Here is a 22,007-nt window from a genome sequence, read left to right as displayed (position 1 = left end):
CTTTAGGCTCTCATTATTTGTTTGGATTGTCATGAGTTTGTCTTTTCTCAGGTTTTATCTTTTGTTTATCCTCCTTTATTATTGGTTTTATTTTCTACATTTTTTATACATTTGATTCTGATTGCCATGAGGTATCACTATCATCTTCATTATTACTAAATTATTCAACTTCAGAGTAGCCCAATCTTAACAAATATCCAAAAAAGACGCTCCAGAAACTTTGTTATTAGCATGTAGAATCTGATGGCCCAGTACAATGATATCAAAGCAACAAGCCCATCGATGATAGCGATCATGATAGCTGTACCACTAGTGCTTCTAATGGTGTCATCGGTAGGTATAGCGACTTCAAATAACGCTAAAGCAGGCTCTATGTAAGAGATTATTGGAATCAGGGACATAAACTGCCTCACTTTATGATGGAATTCCAAGATCTGCAGATTGTAGTTGGTTTGCATGAACTGCTGAAACTTTCTTTCAAATCCTAGATTCGTTTGGTTTCGGCCCTTTCCTGCAAGACGTCTAGGAATACGGTCATTGATATAACGTGAATGCTTGCTTGATAGTGAAGACGAAGATGAAGAAAGCGAGGACTTCATGGCCGAGAATAGCTTGGAGGCCCTATGGTGCTTGGAGGGAGAAGGTAGTGCTACTCCGTTCAGGAAGTACTGGTACTCTCTCATATTTCTGTCGAGTGCTTCCCTACGGGCCTGCTCTGCAGGGTCCCTGTTACACATATTCTGGGGAAACCCCTTACCTCCGTTTTTGCATACACCACGGAACAACTTGTTGGTATTGAAATCACCACCTCTCTCCGCTCTTTCTATGAACTCCTCTTGAATAACATGCCTTGTTTGACCATCAGGCCCGACATATTTCTCGTTACGTCTTTGAACATGCCTTATCGAAGAAGGATGCGCCACTTCAGAATTTCCAGACATCCGAAACATTTCTGGGCAGTTATCGGTAAAGGAAATGCCGGTTTCACTTACATTCTTGCTAAGGGGACTGTCTTTCTGATCCCGGTCCTGGTCTTGGTCCTGATCCTGGTCTTGGTCCTGATCCTGGTCCTGATCTTCCCACCATTCACCGTTGTTTCTTTCAAAAGAATTCACCATAGGCATTGATGGAATATCGGTGTCAAACAAGTCCAGATTCATAGGCTGATGTTCACTGCCCCATCCCAGTCTCTGCTTGATGTTTCCCAACCTTATCTTCTTCTCTGCAGGACTCGAAAAGAATTTGAAGAATTTATTTTGTGTAGGTACAACAAAGAGCTCTTCTTCAGCATTCTTCTTAGGCACCATGGGTATCCTTTTAGGCACCTGTGCTTGGAAAGTATAATACTTCTCTTCTTCCTCAGCTCGATCTTCGTCTTCTCCAAAATCATTACTCTCGCTATTATTCATGAAAGGCTCCATCTCTGCAACTTCCTTGCCTAACAAGCCGAAGCTTCGAGGACCCCTATGAAGACTTTTACCGAGGTTTCCTCTGCCAGATTTCCGGAAACCTCCACTGCCACTTGTCTTGCGACGAGTTTTATTGCCATCTCTTTGACTAGCTCTTTGGCTGCTCGCCATGTCACCTGCTTTAAGGCTAGCATCACTTTTGTTCACTCTGTCTTCATCTTCCATTAGTATAATTGGATTCTTCGGTGAAAAACCAGATGATTTATGGCTTACATTCTTCTGATTTCTTAGGATATTATACCTCTTCAAGAAATTTAGACGCTTATCTAAAACACCAGGACTTGACATTTTGGTAGGAACGTTCACAGGCGGATAAACAGATGTCATTGTCTTTGATATATGTTCAAAGAAAAAGCTACTAGTTACAACTTAGCATTATCTTTACTTACATGACGAATATACTTTATAATAAAATATAATTTGACTAGATCACCTCTGAATAGGCGGGGCTGGTTTTTCAACTTTCCCGGACTCATCGCGAAGTCATCGCGACAAACTTTGCAGTCGCACTAAATCTGACTAGTCACTCAGATCTACAATTTGGTTTACTTTCATGAGTTTTTAGAATGGAAAATATGTATTCAAGAAAAAGAAGTTGAATAAGTAAGTGATCACACACTCGAAATCGGTGATGGCAAATAACAAATAATCATCTTGGGCTATATCCCTCATTTTTTGTTACCGCTGAGAGTATCGGAGATCTTCTGAAACACTCCTTTGTCACTATCTTTTTGAACGTTTTTAGCAAGCTTATCTGCAGCATCAGTAGCTGACTCCTTCACCTTTTGATAGCCAGACTTGTCGTTCTCAGGCTGAACAGCTTCAGAGACTTTGTCAGTAAATTTCTTTCTTCCAGTATCAGACATTTGACGTTTTGAACCAATATGCAGTAGACGTAACTGATTAACGAATAATTTAGAACTCATTGTCTTGTAGAGAAGTTACTTATAAGAATTTGACCACTTTATATAGTTGATGAATGTGGGGTTAACATTCGCAAATTCGTTGCTGTTCGTGATAGCAATTGTGGAAAGTACGATCCAAGCCTTTTTTCTTTTCACTACAGATAAATAAGCAACTCTATTCAAAGCAACATGGTTTAACGAGACTTGCATAAGAAATATTTACTACCCCTTCAGACAAACAGTGCTAGACCTTTCGGAATGATCTAAACAAACTTAAACAGGCATCTGCCAACAATCGAGGTTCTAGAGAGAATGAAGAAAGTTGTGGCAATCAATGTTGTACAACCAGCGAAGATAATCATATTATTATAACCATGAATGGTTTGCTGATTAATAAACTGAGAACCAATGGGCATGGAAATCAAATTACCGAAGGCCACGACTAGATAGGCGGTGGCATACCTAGAACCAAACTGTCTCGTAAGAGATATCTGTGAGATCGTAACAGGTGTCATCGAGTAAGAACCGGCGAATGCAAACCCATAAATGCACGAAAAAGTATACAATGCCGCCCTGTTATAGTAGGGTAGCCATAGAGCAAAAATAGAGATGGTCATTATTGATGATACAAGAATCATCACATTAAACCGACCAATCTTATCGCTAAAGTAGTTTGGAACAAGTTTACCAACAACTCCGGCAGCATTCATTGCAGTGACTAGAAGGTACGAATCCGATTCGGACATCCCTCTTACTTCTCCATAGGTACCGATATAGGTGATGACAAGTAATAGAGAGAACTCGTTAAAGAAAAGAGCCACTACCAACAAAGAAAACGGCTTCTCCTTGAAAGATCTAAAGTCTAATACCATACGGATGTTTTTCCAAAGCGACCTACCTTTAACCGTGTCCTTGTCTGTCAGGACACTTCGGCGATCCTGAACAAGGAAGAAGCTAAGAAAACAAAGAAAGACACAAATTGAAGCCATAATGCACATGGAACTAGAATAACCGAGCTTTGGATATAGAGATCTGAGCATAATGGGAAACAATACGCCGGCAATAGAACCAGCCTGAGCAAAACCGTTGGCGATTCCTCTTCTTCTAAGGAACCAATGGCTAATTACAGACATAAGGGGATTCATCATCATGCCAGAACCAATACCACTGGCGAATCCAAAACTTAGAATAAAATGCCAAAGCTTGGTAGAGAACGCAGTTGCATATAGACCAATGCAATTGAGTAGCATACCAGGTATAAGAACCTTTTTGATACCGTAAATGTCGAACAATGGACCAGCCACTATACCCATACTCAAATTAAAGAACATGTAAAGGGAGAAAATCCATGAAGTGGCCGACATCTTCACATCCTTCAACATGTTATTACTCACAAACACTTGAATACTACTAATGGTTTGCATTATTCCAAACACAGTCATCAATCCAAGACTCGAGCCTAAAACTACAGTCCAAGCCCTCCAACCTCCGTCAGGAAACTTGTCTTCATCTTCATGAGCAAAAGCATCATATGATTTCCCGGTAGTTATTTGTAATAGAGGAGTTTTTATCTCCAACGACGAAGATCGAGCCTGGATGTCTGTACTTGCATCCGGGCGTACCTCAACAAATTTCTCAATCTGATCGTCTTCCTCATGCGCTAGCACCGCATCTTTCTTTGCACTAAATCTCTTCATACCCTGAACTGATAAGACTTTGGATTTCTTGAACAAAGAAAAGATTATGTACTCCTAAAAAAAAAACCATGGTTTTCTAATCGCTCCAAACAGTAATTACGATAAGAAAATAAGACCATATATAGCTAAGATTTGATTATTAAAACTAGTATCCCATATCCACTATCATTTTCAATGATTTCCAACCAGGAGACTCTAGGAGATTGAACGAATCAGCTTTGGCGGTGTTTACGTCACCAGAAGCAAATTCCTTCACTATCTTGATGATTAAAGCTCGTTCAGGAGCACCCAAAACTTGCAAATTGTTCAACAAATAGTTGAGTAGATGGAAATTGCTAAGCCTAGATGTGAACTCAGTTGGATCATTTTTGATATTGAAGTGTTCCTTAATATCAGACATGGTAGCCACCTCATCAATGTAGTTCCTACTTTCAATAGCAAACTTTTCAGAATCCTTAAAGAACGGTGATGGGGCCTCTGGAAATCCATGTGTGAGAGACACCAAAAGATACTCGACGGGGAAACTTGGCTTTGCATTTCTTTTCACCTCCAGTCCGTACTCGTTAATCATTCTATACATTATATCGGGCACATATCTTTCCTCATCCTGTTCATTAATGAATACCTGATTAGGATGAGTGGAAGGAGAAATGAGATCGGCTTTTACTAAACCTTCGGCACTTTCAGAAGCCTGATAAGCTTCGATGTCGATTTGACCACTCGTATTACCGGAGATAACACAGGTGACAAATTTTGATGAGAAAGTACCAGAAGAAGACCATTTACAAATATTCGGGAACTTCATCTGCCACTTGACAGCGAAAATCAACTCTAAAGATGATAGAAAGAAAGAATCTTTATGTCTTTTGCAAATAACAGAACCGTCGCCTTTACCAGCATCAATTAAATCGGTAAAAATAATACCAACAGGTACCAATCCCATATCATGTACCAATTGAATAACTTTATCTTCATCCTCCCACTTCTGTAAAACTAGACCGTCTTCTCTATCTAACTGTGGCAACTCATAGATGGCCTCAACTTTGGCCTTAATTCCTAACGGAACTTCAGTATATCTATCATAGGACCCCACCATTAAACCGATTCTTTGGGATCCTGAAAGACGCCAGGCGTTAATGAAATCGTTAACTATCTCACTATCCTGAAACTCCACATGATCGACCATCCGAAATTTCTGTGTCTGTAAAGTGATTGCTGGAGGCTGACATTTCGAACAGATGCCCTTCGGCCAAGGCTTATGCCCATTTATGCAGTGCCTATCGATTTTGAAATTCGATTGGTGAAGTGGTGCAATGTACGAAGAGATGGATTCCGTCTTGTTTACTTGAGTATTGACTTCATTCACATGGGCATGGAAAGAAACATGTTTGATGCTATGCTCCTCCTGATATGATTTATCCCAGGGAGGTAAAGGCGAACAGTACTCGCACATCCCCTTTTCGTTGTGTCTACAGAAGGTAGATCTCTTTCTCTGAATTAATCCTTTATCTTTATCCAATTTATCATCAATAGATAGTTGGTCGGAAGATGTAGTTGTTGACTTTATCTCAACAGTAGTCGAGGAAACCTTAACAGGCTCGCTCTTTCCATTGATACTGACAGCAGAACCATTAGTTCCACTCGCACCCTTTGCATACGTCAAATATAACATGGCGCCATTTTCTAGCCCCAATTCAGCGGCCGTCTTCCTTTCATATGAGCTGGCCAATGTCTGATCACTATTTGTTGAATCAGACGATACTTTAACGGTATTCAAATCAACATCCGGGAGAGATTTAGAGAGTAACTGGGCCAGCAGATCCCCAAAAAGAGTTGAAGCCTCTGCGTTCACTCTGAACACACCGTCTTTAGATCTGAAACGAATGATCATGATGAAATGTATTATTGATCCAGAGAAAATGAAAATTGGTCAAGAATGCCTAAGTAGAAGTCAACTGAAGAATGCAAAGGCAAAGGCAAAGGCAAATTAAATAGTGATAGAAAACATGTCAGGTTTAGTGGGGCAGGCAAAAAAAAAGGTTAGGCATGGCATTTCCGGATCGGAGATGATCTTCAGGCAAAAACTATATATATATATAGTATGTGGAAACTATTTAAACCTAAGCTTAGTGAGACAGAATCTTTATTAAAGAGCAATAGAATGCAATGAGAAAGATTACAGTACAAAATACACGACTTGGGCGAAGACTTATGTCCGGATACAGCTTTTACGACTTGTCTATGGAGTCCACAAAACACTCGATGAGTCAAGCGGATGAAAACATTTTGGCTCGACAGAGGAGGTTCAGAGAGCAACCGAGGAAAATGCTGTTTGACCCACTTCACGGAATACAACCACCAACTTATGACCAGGTGTTCAGCTCTGATAATAAGAGTCTCAAGTCCTCGAGAAGAGACGTGTCTTACAGAGCCATAAACAAAATTATAGCAGGGGTGAAGGTTCCCAAGAGACCAGTGGAGCCAGACAGCTGCTGCATGAGTGGATGCGTGAACTGTGTATGGGACTTGTTTAGTGAGGACTTGGATTTTTGGAAGACCAAGACGCTGCAGGCCGTTCAAGCGTTGGAAAAGCAAGGAGATGACGTTAAAGAGCAGTGGCCCCTTGGATTCGACCCAGCCCCTAGAAATCTAGATATAAAATATATTCCGATGGAGTTAAGGTCCAAGAAAGGAGAGACGCAGGTGAGATACGAAATGCCGATTGGATTACAGGTTCTCCGAGAGTTTGAGAAGAAGAAGCAAATGGAGAAAGAAAAAAGACTACTTAGACGGAGGATTGATAAACTCATAGAGAGGGATATTAAAGGTTACACGGATGTCTATATGCAGCAAACCAGTAAGTAGTATTATTCGCAATACACTTCTATATTATTCACTCTTTAACGTCGACACCATTCTTCTTCATGAACGCCTTTGCTTCCGAGATTTGTGACAACAATTCCTGATACTTATCTTCCCTATCATTAAGTACGTAGACACCGTAACCTAGACTGTACAAACAGTAACATCCATAGGAGACGAGGGCCCACCATGGAAGCACTGGGAGAATTTCATCGTGCAAAAGAGCCGGTAGCGGAATAGCTTCAACCCACAAGGCAATGTATATGGAACTGATTGTAATGAAAGCCAATGCAGTATCTGTAGCCTTAGTCATAATGATGTTTGATTGAAGAGGTGGAATAGTAAGGAGCAGAGAGTAGCCAAAACTACAAGAAGGCTAAAAAACGTGAAAAATACGCGAGCATCACGACGATCGACGAATCAAATACTATATACATTTCATAGTAATAAAAACAGAGAAAGAACAGATTAGATTAAAGTAATCAAGAAAGTTCATAAAGTAAAAACAAAAAAGAATGTAAAGAAGAAACAATTCCAAACAATCACAATAAGGCAAGAGCACCGAAACCAACGGCAGCGAAAAGAGCACCAAAGCAAGAAGGAGAACCGACAGCCACGGCATCGCCTTTAGAAGAGGATGAAGAAGTTTTAGTAGCTGCAGCGGAACCAGAACTAGAACCAGCGGTTGCAGAAGTGTCCAAGTTGCTTATGGTATAATGATAATCGATAGAGATAGAAACATTGGAGTACTCATCATCATCACTGTTAGAGATAGAATAGTTGGTAGCCCTATCAGTGAGGGAAACCATCTTACCAATATTGGTATTATTGACACCATACTTAATGAGATTAGGAATTCCACCAGGTTGACTTGGAAGATCGAAATCAGCATCAAACTTAGAGTACAAAGATGTGATGTTTTTGGCGGTACATTTGAAGACATCCGGTTCTTCGACCTCATCCAAAGAGATCACAGGGATGGATGAATTGGCGTACTGACTTTTCAAATTTGCAAAGTCGTCCTCCATTTCCAAATCACCCGAAGATATATCGACCAAGCCATAATCGGAGGATTCTTCGGAATACTCGTAAATCAAGCCACCACTCAAAGTGTTGACTAATCCTCCAAAGACACCTTCACTGACTTCATCAAAAGTTCTTGGTGTATTCTTGTTACAACCATACTCAGTGAAAAAAACTGGAATGGTAGCATCCTGGAAAGTGCTGTTTACATCAGAGTAACCAGCTGATTTCCAGTCGGAGGTACCAGAACACCACTCGTACGAGTTGAGACCAAAGAAATCGGCCTTCGAATCGTCGTCGTCTTCACCGTCGATATTACAGTTGAAGTATTCCCAAGTAGCGGCTCTCATAGAAACAACATCAGCAGCAGAATATCCGACAGGAATGGTTCTGTTTGCGTTGCTAGAGATGTACTGCTTCATGTCCCTTTGAACAGCTCGCAAGTAAGGAGGAACAGTCTTAGCGGATGATTCATCATTGATAACCTCATTACCACTGATGAAACCCAACAAATTAGAGTATCCCTTGAAAGCATCAATCACTTGGAACACCCTTTGAATGTACCAGTAGTTGTAAGAGGTATCAGGATCATCTCTGTTTAATGACTCGTTGTAGAAAGGAGAGTTAACATCCACCAACACGTAAATTCCAGCGGCATCAAATATTGACATGCACTTATCATGGTTAATACTGGGATTGATGGTGTAGATTCTAATTGTATTTGCACCCAACTGCTGAAGTGCAAAAGCATCTCTAAGACAAACATTTGCATCGGACAAAACGTCTGTCTTGCCATCCTGAGTGTAAGCGGAAGATCCACCCGGTTGATAATCGACACCTTTGATGAAGAATACTTCACCTTCATCGGTCTTGTTATACGAAGGCTTAATGAATCTACTACCAACAATCTTGATAGGCATCATAGCCTCGGTAGTGGCTGCTAACATAAGAGCAGCGCAAATCGACTTGAAAACACTATTTTTAAAACAAACCATAACGAAAGGATTGGATATGGAGAAATAACGAGTGACTGGATTGAAGAATCAAAGTACAATATATATATACGATGTTGTCAAAAAAAGAGGATACAAGAGTCTCATGTAGCGATCGCGCTAGTGAAATAAACAGACTGACTCCCTTGAAATATATTTACCTATTTCATTCCGTATTTCATCCCCACTTTAATCACGTGATTATGCCACTATTATATTTCTCATCACTTCAAACGGCACCTATTATTTCCGAAAGCGGTACAGTGCGTTTACGATAGAAAAGCAAACTGAGAAGAGAAGAAAAATACTGGAGATTTGTTATCCTTATCGGAGTCGCCCCTCCAATTGATATATCATATTTTACTCTTCCTTATTGCCTACTATTGTTTTTGTTTATTTTGTCTGTTTTATCTTTCTTTAGAAAATAATGAAGCTTACTTCTACCGCTTTACTTTCCCTTCTTGTTGCATCTTCTACCGTTGCCTCTGTCATTGGAGATTTGGGCTTGGGCTTGGGCTTGGACCAGCAACAGAGACCAATTCAATTGGATTCTACTTGGAACACTCTCAAGGATGCTTTGCAAAAGGGATCTGGAAAATCTTCGAGCTTGCTAGAGAAAGTTGCTGAATTGACTGGTGAGTCTTTCGACAAGTTGGACTCTAAGATTAAGGAGACTTGGGATGAGATGGAGATGCTTTATCCTAACACTCTTTCTCAATTGCAATGGAAGAGTCAGCCAAAATTCAAGATCAACAAGAAACCAGAATCTTTCTGGGATTTCCACGTCACAAATACCGACAAGCTCGCCGACTATCAATTGCGTGTTAAGAAGACCGATCCTAAGGCTTTAGGTGTTGATACTACCAAACAGTATTCTGGCTACTTGGATGACGTTCAAGAAGACAAGCACTGGTTTTACTGGTTCTTTGAAAGCAGAAATGATCCAAAGAATGACCCTGTTATTCTTTGGTTGAATGGTGGTCCCGGCTGTTCTTCCCTCACCGGTCTTTTCTTTGAATTGGGTCCTTCTTCTATCGGCAAAAAGTTGAAGCCAATTTACAACCCATATTCCTGGAATAGCAATGCTTCTGTTATCTTTTTGGATCAACCAGTTAACGTTGGTTACTCGTACTCTTCTCAGTCAGTGTCTAATACTGTTGCTGCTGGTAAGGACGTCTACGCTTTTCTTGAGCTCTTCTTCCAGCAGTTCCCAGAGTATTTGAACCTTCCATTCCACATGGCTGCAGAATCTTATGGTGGTCATTACATTCCATCCTTTGCTTCCGAGATCCTCTCACACCCTGATAGATCTTTCAATTTGACTTCCGTGATGATTGGTAACGGTCTTACCGATCCCCTCAATCAGTACCCAGAATACGAGACAATGGCTTGCACTTATGAGAACGGCTATAAGCCGGTTTTAGACGAGACGTCGTGCCAGTCGATGTCTGACTCCCTTCCAAGGTGTCTTTCTATGATTGAGTCGTGTTACAATTCCGAGTCTATCTTTTCTTGCGTTCCAGCATCCATTTATTGCAACAATGGTCAGCTCGGTCCATACCAGAAGACTGGCAGAAACGTTTACGATGTGAGAAAGATGTGCGAAGGAAATGATCTTTGCTACGAGGGTTTGGATTACATTGGCGAATACTTGAACCAGGATTATGTCAAGGAGAAGCTTGGTGCCGAGGTCGACAGATACGAATCTTGTAACATGGACATCAACAGAAATTTCCTATTTGCAGGAGACTGGATGAAACCATTCCATAAAGATGTCCTAACAATTTTGCAGAATAGAGTCCCTGTCTTGATCTATGCTGGAGATAAGGACTTTATCTGTAACTGGCTTGGAAACCAGGCTTGGTCTACTCTTTTGCCTTGGGAAGGACATAAGGAGTTCCAGGTTGCTGAGATGAAGAATATAACAATTGGTAAGAAGAATATCGGTGAAGCTAGAAACTACGATATTTTCACTTTTGCCAGAATGTTTGATGGCGGACATATGGTTCCTTACGATCAACCAGTCAGCTCTTTGACTATGTTGAACAGATGGATTTCTGGTGACTATAACTTGCTTGAAAGTAAAGAGTGATCATTATATCCACGCTCTCCCTCTCATAGTTTATTCTTGGATTTCATTTATAGCTGCTTTCTTATATACACACTTTTGCAGTTTAACACACATCTATTCTACCAACAATAAATAATCAAGAATACCCAAATTTATAACAATCCTATCTGAACTCTTCGTTAAGCACCCAGCCCCTCTTTACCTTGTCCCATTTACATATGGACCTCAACATTGACCGGAGAATTTTCACCTCCTTTTCGTCGGAGACATCAATATTTAAATGATCAAGAATCTCACTAGACGTACTAAAATAATCTTTAACACCTGCCAAGTAACCACTAAGCCTAGTAATCAAGTCCTTTGTTTTTTTCGAATCATCAACGGCACCTGTGCTACTGGGACTGCGACGACTGATTCGACCGTCAATAGGGCGTAAAGTGCCGACATCTTTTGATTTATTTTCCATGCTTTGAAGAATCGAATAGGACGATAAACTTGAGCTACCATGAGTGATAGCAACACCTGTACTAGCGTTTCTGCCTCTAGATGAATCAGAATGACCTGGCAGTATTTTGCGCTTAAAACGCTGCCCACCAGTGGGTCTCATATTTATCTTCCTTCCAGCCGAACCGAAACGACCAGTCCATGTCGGAACTCCAACACTTGAACGCCTAGCCACTTTACGCGAATCTCGCAATGCTTCAACAGCATCTCTGGCTATTCGATTTGCTTCACTTTCAATCGCTCCCACAAAGCTAGACCCCTCTGGGCGACCCAATATCGAGTCATGCTCAAGGGCAGAATGCACACCTGAACGTTTGAAGATCTGAGATACAAGCCCTATATCATCGTCATTACCATTTCCTCCCTTTGGCTTACTACCCTCTCCTGTATCATACTCTTGGATACTGGCAACTCCCTTCATTTGAGAGACCGCCAGAAAATCATCTGAGTCAACATCCTTCTCCGAACTAGTTGACTTGTGGCCTTTTCTTCTGACACCGCTTAGGTATCTGGACTTCCGTTCTTTACTCCCCTGATAATTTGTTTCTCTGGCGCCAAAAAGATCTGCAGTTTCGGTACCTTTAGTGTCCTGATCACCCAAGGTAAATAGATCATACATGTCAGTCATCTTAAAAAATCGCTTCTGCTTCGGGTCTTTAAGAATCTTATTTGTCAAAAACTGTTTGAAGATTTGCCGATGGTAAATTTTCTCCTCAATGGATCCAGCAACCATTAATCGATAAATAGTAACATCTTTCTTTTGACCCAATCTCCAAGCTCTTTCACGAGCCTGAATGTCAGTGGACGGGTTCCAATCGGGATCGTAAATGATCACACGACTAGCACCAGTTAAATTGATCCCCAATCCACCAACACGTGTCGTTAAAAGAAAGACCTTATACTTCGGGTTATTATTAAACGAGTCCACTAGCTTCTGTCTTTCGGAAATAGGTGTGGTGCCATCCATCCTTAAATAGCCATACGTGTTACCAGTTTCCTGGTTCAATTTCTCCATAAAGTCTTGAAATATATTCAACATTTGGCGTGTCTGTGTGAATAGTAGAGCTTTGCGATCTTCCTTGTTCCACAACCGTAACAACATGCTGACAACATGCAACTTACCTGACAATTCAGACAACTCCGCAGATGTTTTATATTGAGGTTTTTCTTTTGTGGCAGCCTTCTTACTATCCATCGAAATTACCAAATCCGGATGGTTGCAGATCTTTCTCAAAACATCAATGCCATATAATGCATTCCGTTTACCTTTCAATATCCGTTGCAAATCTTCAGAATGAAGGAAATTTTCATACATGGTTCTCTGACGACGTGTCAATTCACAAAATAGAACCATCTCAGATTTTTTTGGTAAATCCTGTGCTACATCGGCCTTAACTCGACGGAGAAGGTATGGTGAAATAAGATCCTTCAAAATGACGGCACATTTGTAACCGGCTTGTACTTGGACATTGGTTGCGTTGGCATAGCCACCGAGATTAATTGGAATGCAGAACTGCTTCTGAAATACTGGCAAAGTACCGAGCCTTCCAGGGAATATGAAATCAAACAAACTCCATAACTCCACTAAGTTGTTTTGAATGGGAGTACCGCTGAGAATGACTCTATTATGTGTTTTGAGCTGCTTGCAGGTGAGTGTAATGTAACTATCGGGGTTACGAATCTTATGGCCCTCATCAAGAACCACATACTCCCAATGTACTGGAAGAAGATATTTAGCATAAATCCGAACACCAACGTAAGTGGTGATGATAACATGACCATCCTTTATAACTTTTCGAATCAGCTCCTTAGCATTATGCTCATTCATAATACTATGCGAACTGCGTTCATGACCACCATACCCTTCATCTTCTAGATTTTCGTCCCAACGCTCCTCTTCGCTCCCTAAATCACCATGCGTCCGCTTCTTTGTGGACATGCCACTGCCTATCGAATGCAAAATCATTGTTCTGAAAGCAGGCCACCATCTATGAAATTCATTACACCACTGACTTAGTACAGTTGCGGGACAGACGACTAAGACAGGCTTCGTTAATTTTCGAGAATAATGTAAACCAGCAAGAAAGGCAATGACCTGGACTGTCTTTCCTAAACCCATCTCATCACCTACGATACCGCCAGTTCTTTGTGAATATAGCTCCCAAAGCCATTGAACACCTGTCTTTTGGTAATCGAAAAGCGCCGGATAAATATCACCGGGAACATGAAACTCATCATTAAGAATGGCATCATTGGAAACGGGATGAGGCTTCTCCCACTCAGGCTTATCAAGGTCATCAACGTAATCGGGGCGTTTCAAAGTACGCAATGATGACCTCTTCGCAGTCCATTGTGTCAATCGACGTTGAAATACTTCTTCTTCACCATCATCAATGTTTTTGAAGTCCTCATCCTCACCCTCTTTATGAGGCTTGGAAACATCTATATCATCATCATCAACAGTAGAATTGTCCTCTTCATACTCGTCACCACTCTCTCCAATACCAAAAGGTTCCTCGTAATCAGCATCATCGTGAGAATCACCCTCACTATTATCGAGAACACTCTTCTCAAGAAGGCCAGTACGTTGTGATTCATTATTCTCCTCCTTCACTTCTTTTGAAACATCATCCAACCCTGGAACATGCAAATTCTGATGCGAAGGTAAAGGCACCTTATCAGCTTCATTATCGTCATCGATCTCTTCGATAAAGCCATTTGCACTACCAAAAGCAGTCACTTTACCTGTTCTTATAAGATATTCTTGCTGTGTTTCGTCAGGAAGTCGCTTTACACGATCAGTGGAAGTCACATCTTTTCCTGGACTCTCATCCTTCTCAACATTTCCCCGTAGAGTTGAAGATTGGGAACGAATTGAAACCTCCGCCTGATGAAGCCTCTCTCTAATCTCCTTCACATCGGTGACAGCCTGTATCAAATCTCCTTTCTCCAAATCATCGATATGATGTCTAACTCTATCTTTTTCAGAGATACGAGCATAGCTAGTATCCAACCTTGATCTTAATGATCTCACTTTACCCTGTAGCTGATACAACTTCTTGAGAGCTCTTTCTAGTCTTTTCTTCTCAAGTTCCACGCTCTTCTCCGCTATCGCCTTATCCGCTTGCTCAGCAACAGTTCTTTCCAAAGAATTCTGCTCCACAAACTTCACCCCTAAAGTTTCAAGTGAGAAAGGCTCCATCTCAGTATCTGTTGGAATACCTGTTACCTTTTCTGTCCCTGAATCCTGTGATCTCTCGGACATATCTACCTCTTGATCCTCGATGGACAGATGGAAAAACTCATCTGGATCAGCATTCTGAGGTCCATTAATGTCCTTTTTATCGTTATCGTTGGCATTCTCCATCCTTCCATTCTAAAATGAATCGATATACCGCCGATCAGATAACAACAGCTACAAAAATGATAGAAAAACGGAAAGAAAAAAGCACAAACTAATCTTAGTCTTAGTTTGATTCAACGCCTTTCTTTCTATAAGTTTTTCAGGAGCCAAAACTTATACGGGGCCTATCTCCATTTTCTTAGCTCTAAGATTCGAGATTTCAGACGTAGTTTTTTTTTTCTGCTCTTTACTGGATTTTCCTTTGTTGATGTGATGACAGTCGATACTACAGTAAGCAACAAGATCATTTGCGATCTTGAGAAGAATCGCGCGGAGGAGTTAGAGAAAATATTGAAACCCGCTCTGGAGCTAGTGATCAACCATGTTAAGGATACTGATGCCGGCAAGAAGAATATAGGTCCAAGATTTGAAGATCCCAAGGAACTATGCGGCATTTTAGATTTGGATCACCTGGAAAATCTATTTGACAGATCGATCAAGAAGGATGCAAACGATCCCGCGGGAGAGATAGTCGCTGTATTTGAGAAAGTGCTTAATAATTCAGTTAATACCTGGCACACAGGCTTTATGGATAAACTCTATGCCTCCACAAACCCCGTGGGTATGCTTTCGGATCTTCTTCTTTCTGTTTTAAATACCAATTCTCATGTCTTCACCGTGTCACCTGCAATTACTGTGATCGAGCTCAAGGTTGCACAGAAATATGCTTCGTTATTCGGATTTACTGGTCCTAAAGCCGGTGGTTTGACGTTCAATGGCGGTTCTTGGTCTAATATTACCAGTTTACAAATGGCACGTAGTTTGTTGTTTCCTGAAACCAAATTGAATGGTAATTTTGGTAAGAGATTTGCCATTTATACCAGCGTCCACGCACATTATAGTATTGAGAAGGCCGCTATTCTTCTCGGACTTGGTGCAAATGCTGTGTTTAAAATTCCAGTTGATTCCAGGGGAAGAATGTGTGTGGATTCGTTGCAGGAGACTATAGAGAAGTCCATTATGAGTGGATTTACACCTCTTTATGTGAGTGCTACCGCTGGAACCACCGTGTTCGGATCGTTTGATCCATTTGAGGAGATCGCCAAAGTTGCCAAAAAGTACCATATTTGGTTTCATATCGATGGATCCTGGGGAGGCAATGCCATCTTCAGTACCACTAGAAAACAGCTATTGAAGGGGTCAGAACTTGCAGACTCAATCACTTCCAATCCTCATAAAATGCTTGGTGTTCCTACGACGTGCTCGTTTTTGCTAGTACCAAACAACAGAGTGTTCACTCAAGCCAACTCATTACTTGCACCATATCTTTTCCATAATGTGGTAGACGAAAACGAGAATTATGACTTGGCTAAGGGTACTATGGGTTGTGGACGACGTGCAGATGCCGTCAAGTTCTATTTTGGATGGCTTTGGTATGGTACCAAGGGCTATACCGAAAGAGTGGATCATGCCTACGATATTGCCGAGTACTTTGCCGATCGGATATCTGGGATGCCAGGATTTAAGAATGTTTCTGATAACCCTCCTCCATGTCTTCAAGTATGCTTCTACTACAATCCTACTCCGGACATGAAGTGTTCAGGATCCGAAATGACAAAGATTACCAGATATATCGCACATAGCTTGCACTCTTCTGGAGAATTCCTCATCGATTTTGCCCCTAATCCTAACGATTCTGTATCCGGAGAGGATCATGGAGAATTCTTTAGGGCAGTGTTCAATTCACCGATGATAACAAGTGATACTGTGGATGAACTCATCCGGAAGATTGTCGAATTTGGCGAGCAGTGTTCGTAAATACAAAACTATTCAAACTAATACAACATTACTAGTGTTAACTAAAAATCTATATACAAGACGAATGATAGAATCAGGCTAAGATGTCTGATTTGCATCTAATTTCTTCAACTTGTCCATCTCTTCACGAGGATCAAAATTTCCCGTACACAACTTCTTATATTGCTCATCGTACTTACCAGTACTCAAGGTTCCGTTACCACGCATTCGCTTACTCATATCCACGATGCCTCGTTTACAGTTCATAAACGTATCTAGCTGGGCCTTACAGAGCTCCGGTAAATCCTTTAAAAGTTCCGGATTTGTCACGCACTCCTTGGGCTTATTTCTTTCTATCATCACACATGGTGATCTTTGTAAGCAGATGGCAACTTGCTTGAGTTGATCCTTACAACTATAAGGACAAGCTAGTTAGTAATCAAAATATATCTCAGTAGTAGGTTAGAACACTCACCTTGCAACCATATCTATATTCAACAAATGAGAAGTCGACAAATAGAGAGATGCTGATAGATGATGATGCACGCAAAACAAAGACTTAAGGAAAAATGCAAGCGACATCCGTACACCATCATACAACTGCCGTATAACTACGGAGGTGTGTCAAGCTAACACCAATTCCTGGCTCAGCTGTTCGTTCAGCTTGAATGAATAATAGGTTTTATTTATAGATCCGGCCTTTGATGACAATCAATTTTCTTCCAGGAGAGCCCAATAAATCTTCTGAGGCGTGTGCCTTTGTTAATTGGAACAGTATCCACATTCTAGCATATTGTTCAGGAAATAATCTAGTCATATTAACAAAGAACGGTCTTCATTTGCAGACAATATATTTACCGGCAGACCCATTCGCCATAGATATCAACAGCAGAAACGGAAAAATAGCACTTGCAATCCAAAATGAGCTATATATTTTCAACCCAAAGATCTCTAATTTCTACAATTACAACTTTGGTGGCCGAAAGAATACTGATGAGTTGCGTATCCAATGGTCCTTAGAGATGAAAATAAAGAATGACTTGGATTCAACCAAAATAAATTGCCTCAGCTGGTCGGACACTTGTGAAATTAAGGGTGACGAATTTGATGCAGATCAGTTTATGAGCCTACCGAACGAGTTCCATTCTCAGACTACATGTGAACTCGTGGCAGGTTCCGAGGAGTCCCTTACTCTTTGGAGGTTTTATTACAAGATTGATGGGGACAAGAACCAAAAGCACATAGCCAGTAAAGTGTTGTGGCATAAGGATCAACCGAGTTCCGTTTATATGGTTAAATTCTCTCCAAGTGCCAGTTGTATAGTGAGCACAGGATACTGCGATCGGTTGGTAAAACTATGGTACCGACTGTCTTACGGAATTGAAACTGCGGACTTTGAGCTCTACTACATCCCTCATCCAAATGTTGTGACCAGCCTCAAATGGAAGTCATATCCAATGGAAAGCATTTCTTCTTGCGGATCCCGAATACCTTCACGAACGGGGTCTCGGGGACCTTCTGATTTGGATGTAGTGAAAACCTCCAATGGAATTATTAAACTTGATTTGAGTAGGTTGGGGTTTCCTTCTGATGGCCGAAGTGTGACATCTATGACTTCCGATAAGCGACAGCATAACGTGCTCTATACGGTATCTGCAGATTCGGTTCTGCATGTGTATAGCACCTACAAATTGGATAGCGTATTTGAAGTCTATTTCAATGGTAGTATTGATCTTTTTGACGGAGAACCTGATGCAAAAGAGAGGGGAATCAAAAAATTTGTGTCCTTTATAGACAACAGTGTGGCTGAGATCGGTATCAGCAAAGTCTTACAAACCTTGGAGAATGAATACGGTCCCGCTACGGAATCCACTTCGGTATCGATATCAGGTTCACTTTCAAAGTATGGCGAGAATTCTATATATGGAAGTCGATCTGAATCAATTCCAAGAACAGAGAGGTCTAACAAGTCTCAAGCCTTAGAAGACCTGTTGCAGGAAAAGGTTGAGATTTGTATGGTCTTTGACAATGATAGCCACTGTAAACTTTACTGTCTGGGTAACTTGAATAAGCCGGTGCCCACTAAGATGACGATATATCCAATGGATCAGAAGTTTGATACTTCTGGAAAGGCTAAGTCCTGCAATATTGTCTTCGGGGAGCACTGCATGCCTTGCGATTGTCGGGCTATTGCAATCCATCATATTCTACTTTCCAGACACATGGAAGATACCGAGCTTACTATGGTGATTCAGGACTTATTTAAGAGTACCATTCGGGTGGTTGGGTTCTCATTCAAAGACATTTTTGACTTTTCTGTCAAGTACACATCTACAGCGGACGAGCATTCCTTTTTTGGTAATGGCAGTATAACTGCAAGAAACTCTTTGGTCGAAGGCTACCTTCCAAAGAAAGATGTCACCATTGGTATTTTGCAAGACAAACTTACCGGTCATAATAAATCTGTTCGGCGTTTGATAGGCTCGACCGATGGTACTGCTGTTCTTTCCACTACTAGGTTCAACAGGAGTTTACTATGGTTCATAATGCCATTGGGTCATCACAGGACTACTCTTAATAAGAAGTCGTCTATCATTACCCCTACGCCGATATTGGATGCTGCCATATGGAGAAAGGGTGACTACGTAGTAGCTGCTGTTGAAGGTAGTTTGATATGTTATGATTGCAGATTGAAGTCCCAATTCCACAAGACCATCACTAAACTTGCTCCGGAGATGTGCTCTTTACCAGCTGATACCGGTGAGAAAGCCATGTGCTTCTTTTTATTACCTGAGGCATCAAAGGATATATGCCATTTGGTTGCTGTTTTCAAAGACAAAAGCTGCAAAGCTTGGGAGATGCGACTTCTTGAAGATGGTAATAAGGCGGAGATCAGAGATTTCAAAATTGGTGCTTTATCAGAATGTCAAGACGATAAGTTGCATATGGTTTCGTCAGTGGATCCAGTTGGCTGGAATACTTCGATTGAATTTGTGGGAAGAGATGTTCTTATTACGATTACTACAGAAGGGTTTGTCAGAGTCTATTATGCTTCTCTTTCCGGGGATGGTATAGTTTGGCACCTAAAAAATTCATTTCTGACTGGAGTTAAAGAGTGCTCATTCTTATCAGGCTCTTCTGTGAATAAAGTAGCCTTGGCCAGCATGGGGACTGATAAGTTGACTATTTGGGACACGAGATTGGGAAGATTGGAATACGAGGAAGACTTCGGCGAGACGCATATTAGAGATATTGACTGGACAGCAACAGCCTATCATCAGGCGATACTTTCTGTTGGCTTTTCATCGTATGCTTTATTATACACTCAAATACGTTATGATTATACAAACAAAAACCCAGCGTTTGTTAAGATCAAGAGGGTCAGCATTGCTGAGCAAACCACTCATGATATTGGTGATTCCATATGGATGACAGATGGATTATTAGTAATGGGAGCGGGAAACCAATTTTATATTAGTGACAAGTCTTTGGATGCCAACACTGATGATACCACCAATCGAGCCATTGGTACTCTTGAGATTGTTTCTGACGATATATTTCATTTGTGCTCCGCATTGAATGGTCCATTACCACTTTATCACCCTCAGTTTATTATTCAAACATTACTCATTGGAAGGTTTGCTTTTGTAGAAGCAATTCTTGTGAGATTATGCAATGCATTAAGAGATCTTGATCTAGGCGGCACGAAATCTATTGATGCCTCATTGGATTTGGATTATAGAGAGCTATTCGCTTCTAAGGACGAAAGCAGCAAACTGAATTCGAAAAATGCAGGCGTGTACGATAACTTGTTTGATACCATTGATGATGGTAGTAAAAACGAAAGGTTTTCTGCTGAAATTGCAGACATACTTATTGAGAAATTGCAAAGATTCAAACTTCCCTATTTGACCGGACACCAGCAGATCACTCTATCGTATACCATTAGCATTGTCAAGGACATTTTACTAAAATACAGAAAGATTTTGGATAACAATGCCCTGCGATATTATATTGGAGTGAGATTGTTCCATATTAACGTTTCGAAAACTGCAAGCCCTACCACTAGGGCTACTAAAACTATTACCATGAGAGATGTGACGTTTGCCATGCATTCCGATAATAAAGATTTACTATACAATATCATCAACGAGCAATCGGACTTGAAGCTTGACTGGCTGAACGCCAAAAGGTACGGGCTACCCTATTGGCTCAATCTTCAGAGGCTCACTGAGGCAATGGAGAAGATTGCAAGGAATGAGTTTTTTGGATATGAGGAAGCTCATGACGGTAAGAAAGACCCATCAAAGTGCTCTATATTTTATATGGCGTTGAAGAAAAAGCATATCGTTTTGGGTCTCTGGAAGACTGCTTCTGGTCATCCAGAGCAGGGCAAGATGATCAGATTCCTTAACCATGACTTTGAAGAAATGAGATGGAAAAAGGCGGCTGTTAAAAATGCGTACGTGTTAATGGCCAAGCATAGATATATGGATGCTGCTTACTTCTTTTTACTTGCAGATGCAGTCAATGATTGTGTTGACGTGATTATTCAGAAACTGGGCGATGTTCCATTGGCAATTGCCATCTCTCGAACGTATGACCAGTCGGATCATGGTGAATCCTTGAAGCGGATTTTGGTCAGACATGTGCTTCCTAAGGCTATAGAAGAGAATGATAGGTGGCACTTAAGTTGGTGTTTTTGGGCCTTCCATGATAGGCTTACAGCAATTCAATCTTTAATTAAGCCAATTGAAATATTGATTGAAGACATCAAGCGGATTGTTCCAGAGTTTCAAACGTTTAAGGGCTCTGATATTCATAAAATCAACTCCGCTAACAACGAGGACCCAGTTTTACTTGTCATGTACCAGAACTTGCGTAACCGAAATGTGAAATATCTTGAAGGAGCACAGAAACTAGGTCCTGAAGCGGAATTTGATTTTGTCATCAAAGCGGCCACCATGTATCAAAGCATGGGATGTGATTGGCTTGCTCTTTTGATAACAAAAAATTGGGAGTTTGTTTCGTCACAAGGGCAACTGTCAGTTGTCGCCCCGGAAACAAGAAAGAGTAAGTCTACATCTCAAGATCTCAGCCCTACTAGGGACCACGCCAAGGCTTCCAGTCGATTGAACGGTTATATGAAATCAGAGTTGGAAAAACCGTCGACCACTACTACCGCCAGTTTCAAACAAAGAGTTCAACCATCGCAATCGGCATTCGAGGAGCCAGACATGTCAGCATTCGATTTTGGCTTTTAAGCTTTTCGTCTATAGGTGCCAAATTACTACATCGCCTCACAAAATATATCCCTCCGCTCCTCAAAAAAGAGGGACCGACG

The 22,007-nt window shown here is 41.1% G+C and overlaps 12 protein-coding genes across 12 annotated transcripts; 4 read left to right on the top strand and 8 right to left on the bottom strand.

Annotated features, from left to right (window-relative positions):
• Positions 1-170: 170 nt before the first annotated feature.
• Positions 171-1,796, bottom strand: FOA43_003916 (uncharacterized protein; the record flags this gene model as incomplete). Its single annotated transcript, XM_038924164.1, has 1 exon — positions 171-1,796. One exon carries the CDS (start codon positions 1,794-1,796, stop codon positions 171-173), a length of 1,626 nt encoding a protein of 541 aa, XP_038780092.1.
• A 341-nt stretch (positions 1,797-2,137) lies between these two features.
• On the bottom strand, positions 2,138-2,584 carry FOA43_003915 (uncharacterized protein; the record flags this gene model as incomplete). The annotated part of the gene is made up of 2 exons (XM_038924163.1): positions 2,138-2,398; positions 2,579-2,584. 2 exons carry the CDS (start codon positions 2,582-2,584, stop codon positions 2,138-2,140), a joined length of 267 nt encoding a protein of 88 aa, XP_038780091.1.
• A 53-nt stretch (positions 2,585-2,637) lies between these two features.
• Positions 2,638-4,046, bottom strand: FOA43_003914 (uncharacterized protein; the record flags this gene model as incomplete). The annotated part of the gene is made up of 2 exons (XM_038924162.1): positions 2,638-3,979; positions 4,042-4,046. 2 exons carry the CDS (start codon positions 4,044-4,046, stop codon positions 2,638-2,640), a joined length of 1,347 nt encoding a protein of 448 aa, XP_038780090.1.
• Positions 4,047-4,216: 170 nt separating this feature from the next.
• Positions 4,217-5,962, bottom strand: FOA43_003913 (uncharacterized protein; the record flags this gene model as incomplete). The annotated part of the gene is made up of 1 exon (XM_038924161.1): positions 4,217-5,962. The coding sequence occupies one exon, from the start codon at positions 5,960-5,962 to the stop codon at positions 4,217-4,219; it is 1,746 nt and encodes a 581-aa protein (XP_038780089.1).
• A 320-nt stretch (positions 5,963-6,282) lies between these two features.
• On the top strand, positions 6,283-6,936 carry FOA43_003912 (uncharacterized protein; the record flags this gene model as incomplete). Its single annotated transcript, XM_038924160.1, has 1 exon — positions 6,283-6,936. The coding sequence occupies one exon, from the start codon at positions 6,283-6,285 to the stop codon at positions 6,934-6,936; it is 654 nt and encodes a 217-aa protein (XP_038780088.1).
• A 28-nt stretch (positions 6,937-6,964) lies between these two features.
• On the bottom strand, positions 6,965-7,246 carry FOA43_003911 (uncharacterized protein; the record flags this gene model as incomplete). The annotated part of the gene is made up of 1 exon (XM_038924159.1): positions 6,965-7,246. The coding sequence occupies one exon, from the start codon at positions 7,244-7,246 to the stop codon at positions 6,965-6,967; it is 282 nt and encodes a 93-aa protein (XP_038780087.1).
• A 229-nt stretch (positions 7,247-7,475) lies between these two features.
• On the bottom strand, positions 7,476-8,951 carry GAS3 (putative 1,3-beta-glucanosyltransferase gas3; the record flags this gene model as incomplete). Its single annotated transcript, XM_038924158.1, has 1 exon — positions 7,476-8,951. The coding sequence occupies one exon, from the start codon at positions 8,949-8,951 to the stop codon at positions 7,476-7,478; it is 1,476 nt and encodes a 491-aa protein (XP_038780086.1).
• Positions 8,952-9,375: 424 nt separating this feature from the next.
• CPY1 (carboxypeptidase C) lies at positions 9,376-11,040 on the top strand (the record flags this gene model as incomplete). The annotated part of the gene is made up of 1 exon (XM_038924157.1): positions 9,376-11,040. One exon carries the CDS (start codon positions 9,376-9,378, stop codon positions 11,038-11,040), a length of 1,665 nt encoding a protein of 554 aa, XP_038780085.1.
• A 142-nt stretch (positions 11,041-11,182) lies between these two features.
• On the bottom strand, positions 11,183-14,890 carry FOA43_003908 (uncharacterized protein; the record flags this gene model as incomplete). Its single annotated transcript, XM_038924156.1, has 1 exon — positions 11,183-14,890. The coding sequence occupies one exon, from the start codon at positions 14,888-14,890 to the stop codon at positions 11,183-11,185; it is 3,708 nt and encodes a 1,235-aa protein (XP_038780084.1).
• Positions 14,891-15,139: 249 nt separating this feature from the next.
• On the top strand, positions 15,140-16,684 carry FOA43_003907 (uncharacterized protein; the record flags this gene model as incomplete). The annotated part of the gene is made up of 1 exon (XM_038924155.1): positions 15,140-16,684. The coding sequence occupies one exon, from the start codon at positions 15,140-15,142 to the stop codon at positions 16,682-16,684; it is 1,545 nt and encodes a 514-aa protein (XP_038780083.1).
• A 78-nt stretch (positions 16,685-16,762) lies between these two features.
• FOA43_003906 (uncharacterized protein) lies at positions 16,763-17,149 on the bottom strand (the record flags this gene model as incomplete). The annotated part of the gene is made up of 2 exons (XM_038924154.1): positions 16,763-17,078; positions 17,139-17,149. 2 exons carry the CDS (start codon positions 17,147-17,149, stop codon positions 16,763-16,765), a joined length of 327 nt encoding a protein of 108 aa, XP_038780082.1.
• A 536-nt stretch (positions 17,150-17,685) lies between these two features.
• FOA43_003905 (uncharacterized protein) lies at positions 17,686-21,927 on the top strand (the record flags this gene model as incomplete). Its single annotated transcript, XM_038924153.1, has 1 exon — positions 17,686-21,927. The coding sequence occupies one exon, from the start codon at positions 17,686-17,688 to the stop codon at positions 21,925-21,927; it is 4,242 nt and encodes a 1,413-aa protein (XP_038780081.1).
• Between the last annotated feature and the right edge of the window lie 80 nt (positions 21,928-22,007).

The sequence above is a fragment of the Brettanomyces nanus genome, chromosome 4 (assembly GCF_011074865.1).
Source record: "Brettanomyces nanus chromosome 4, complete sequence".
Classification (NCBI taxonomy): domain Eukaryota; kingdom Fungi; phylum Ascomycota; class Pichiomycetes; order Pichiales; family Pichiaceae; genus Brettanomyces; species Brettanomyces nanus.
The sequence above is the reverse complement of the archived record's forward strand: the minus strand, read 5'-3'. Positions and strand labels throughout refer to the sequence as shown.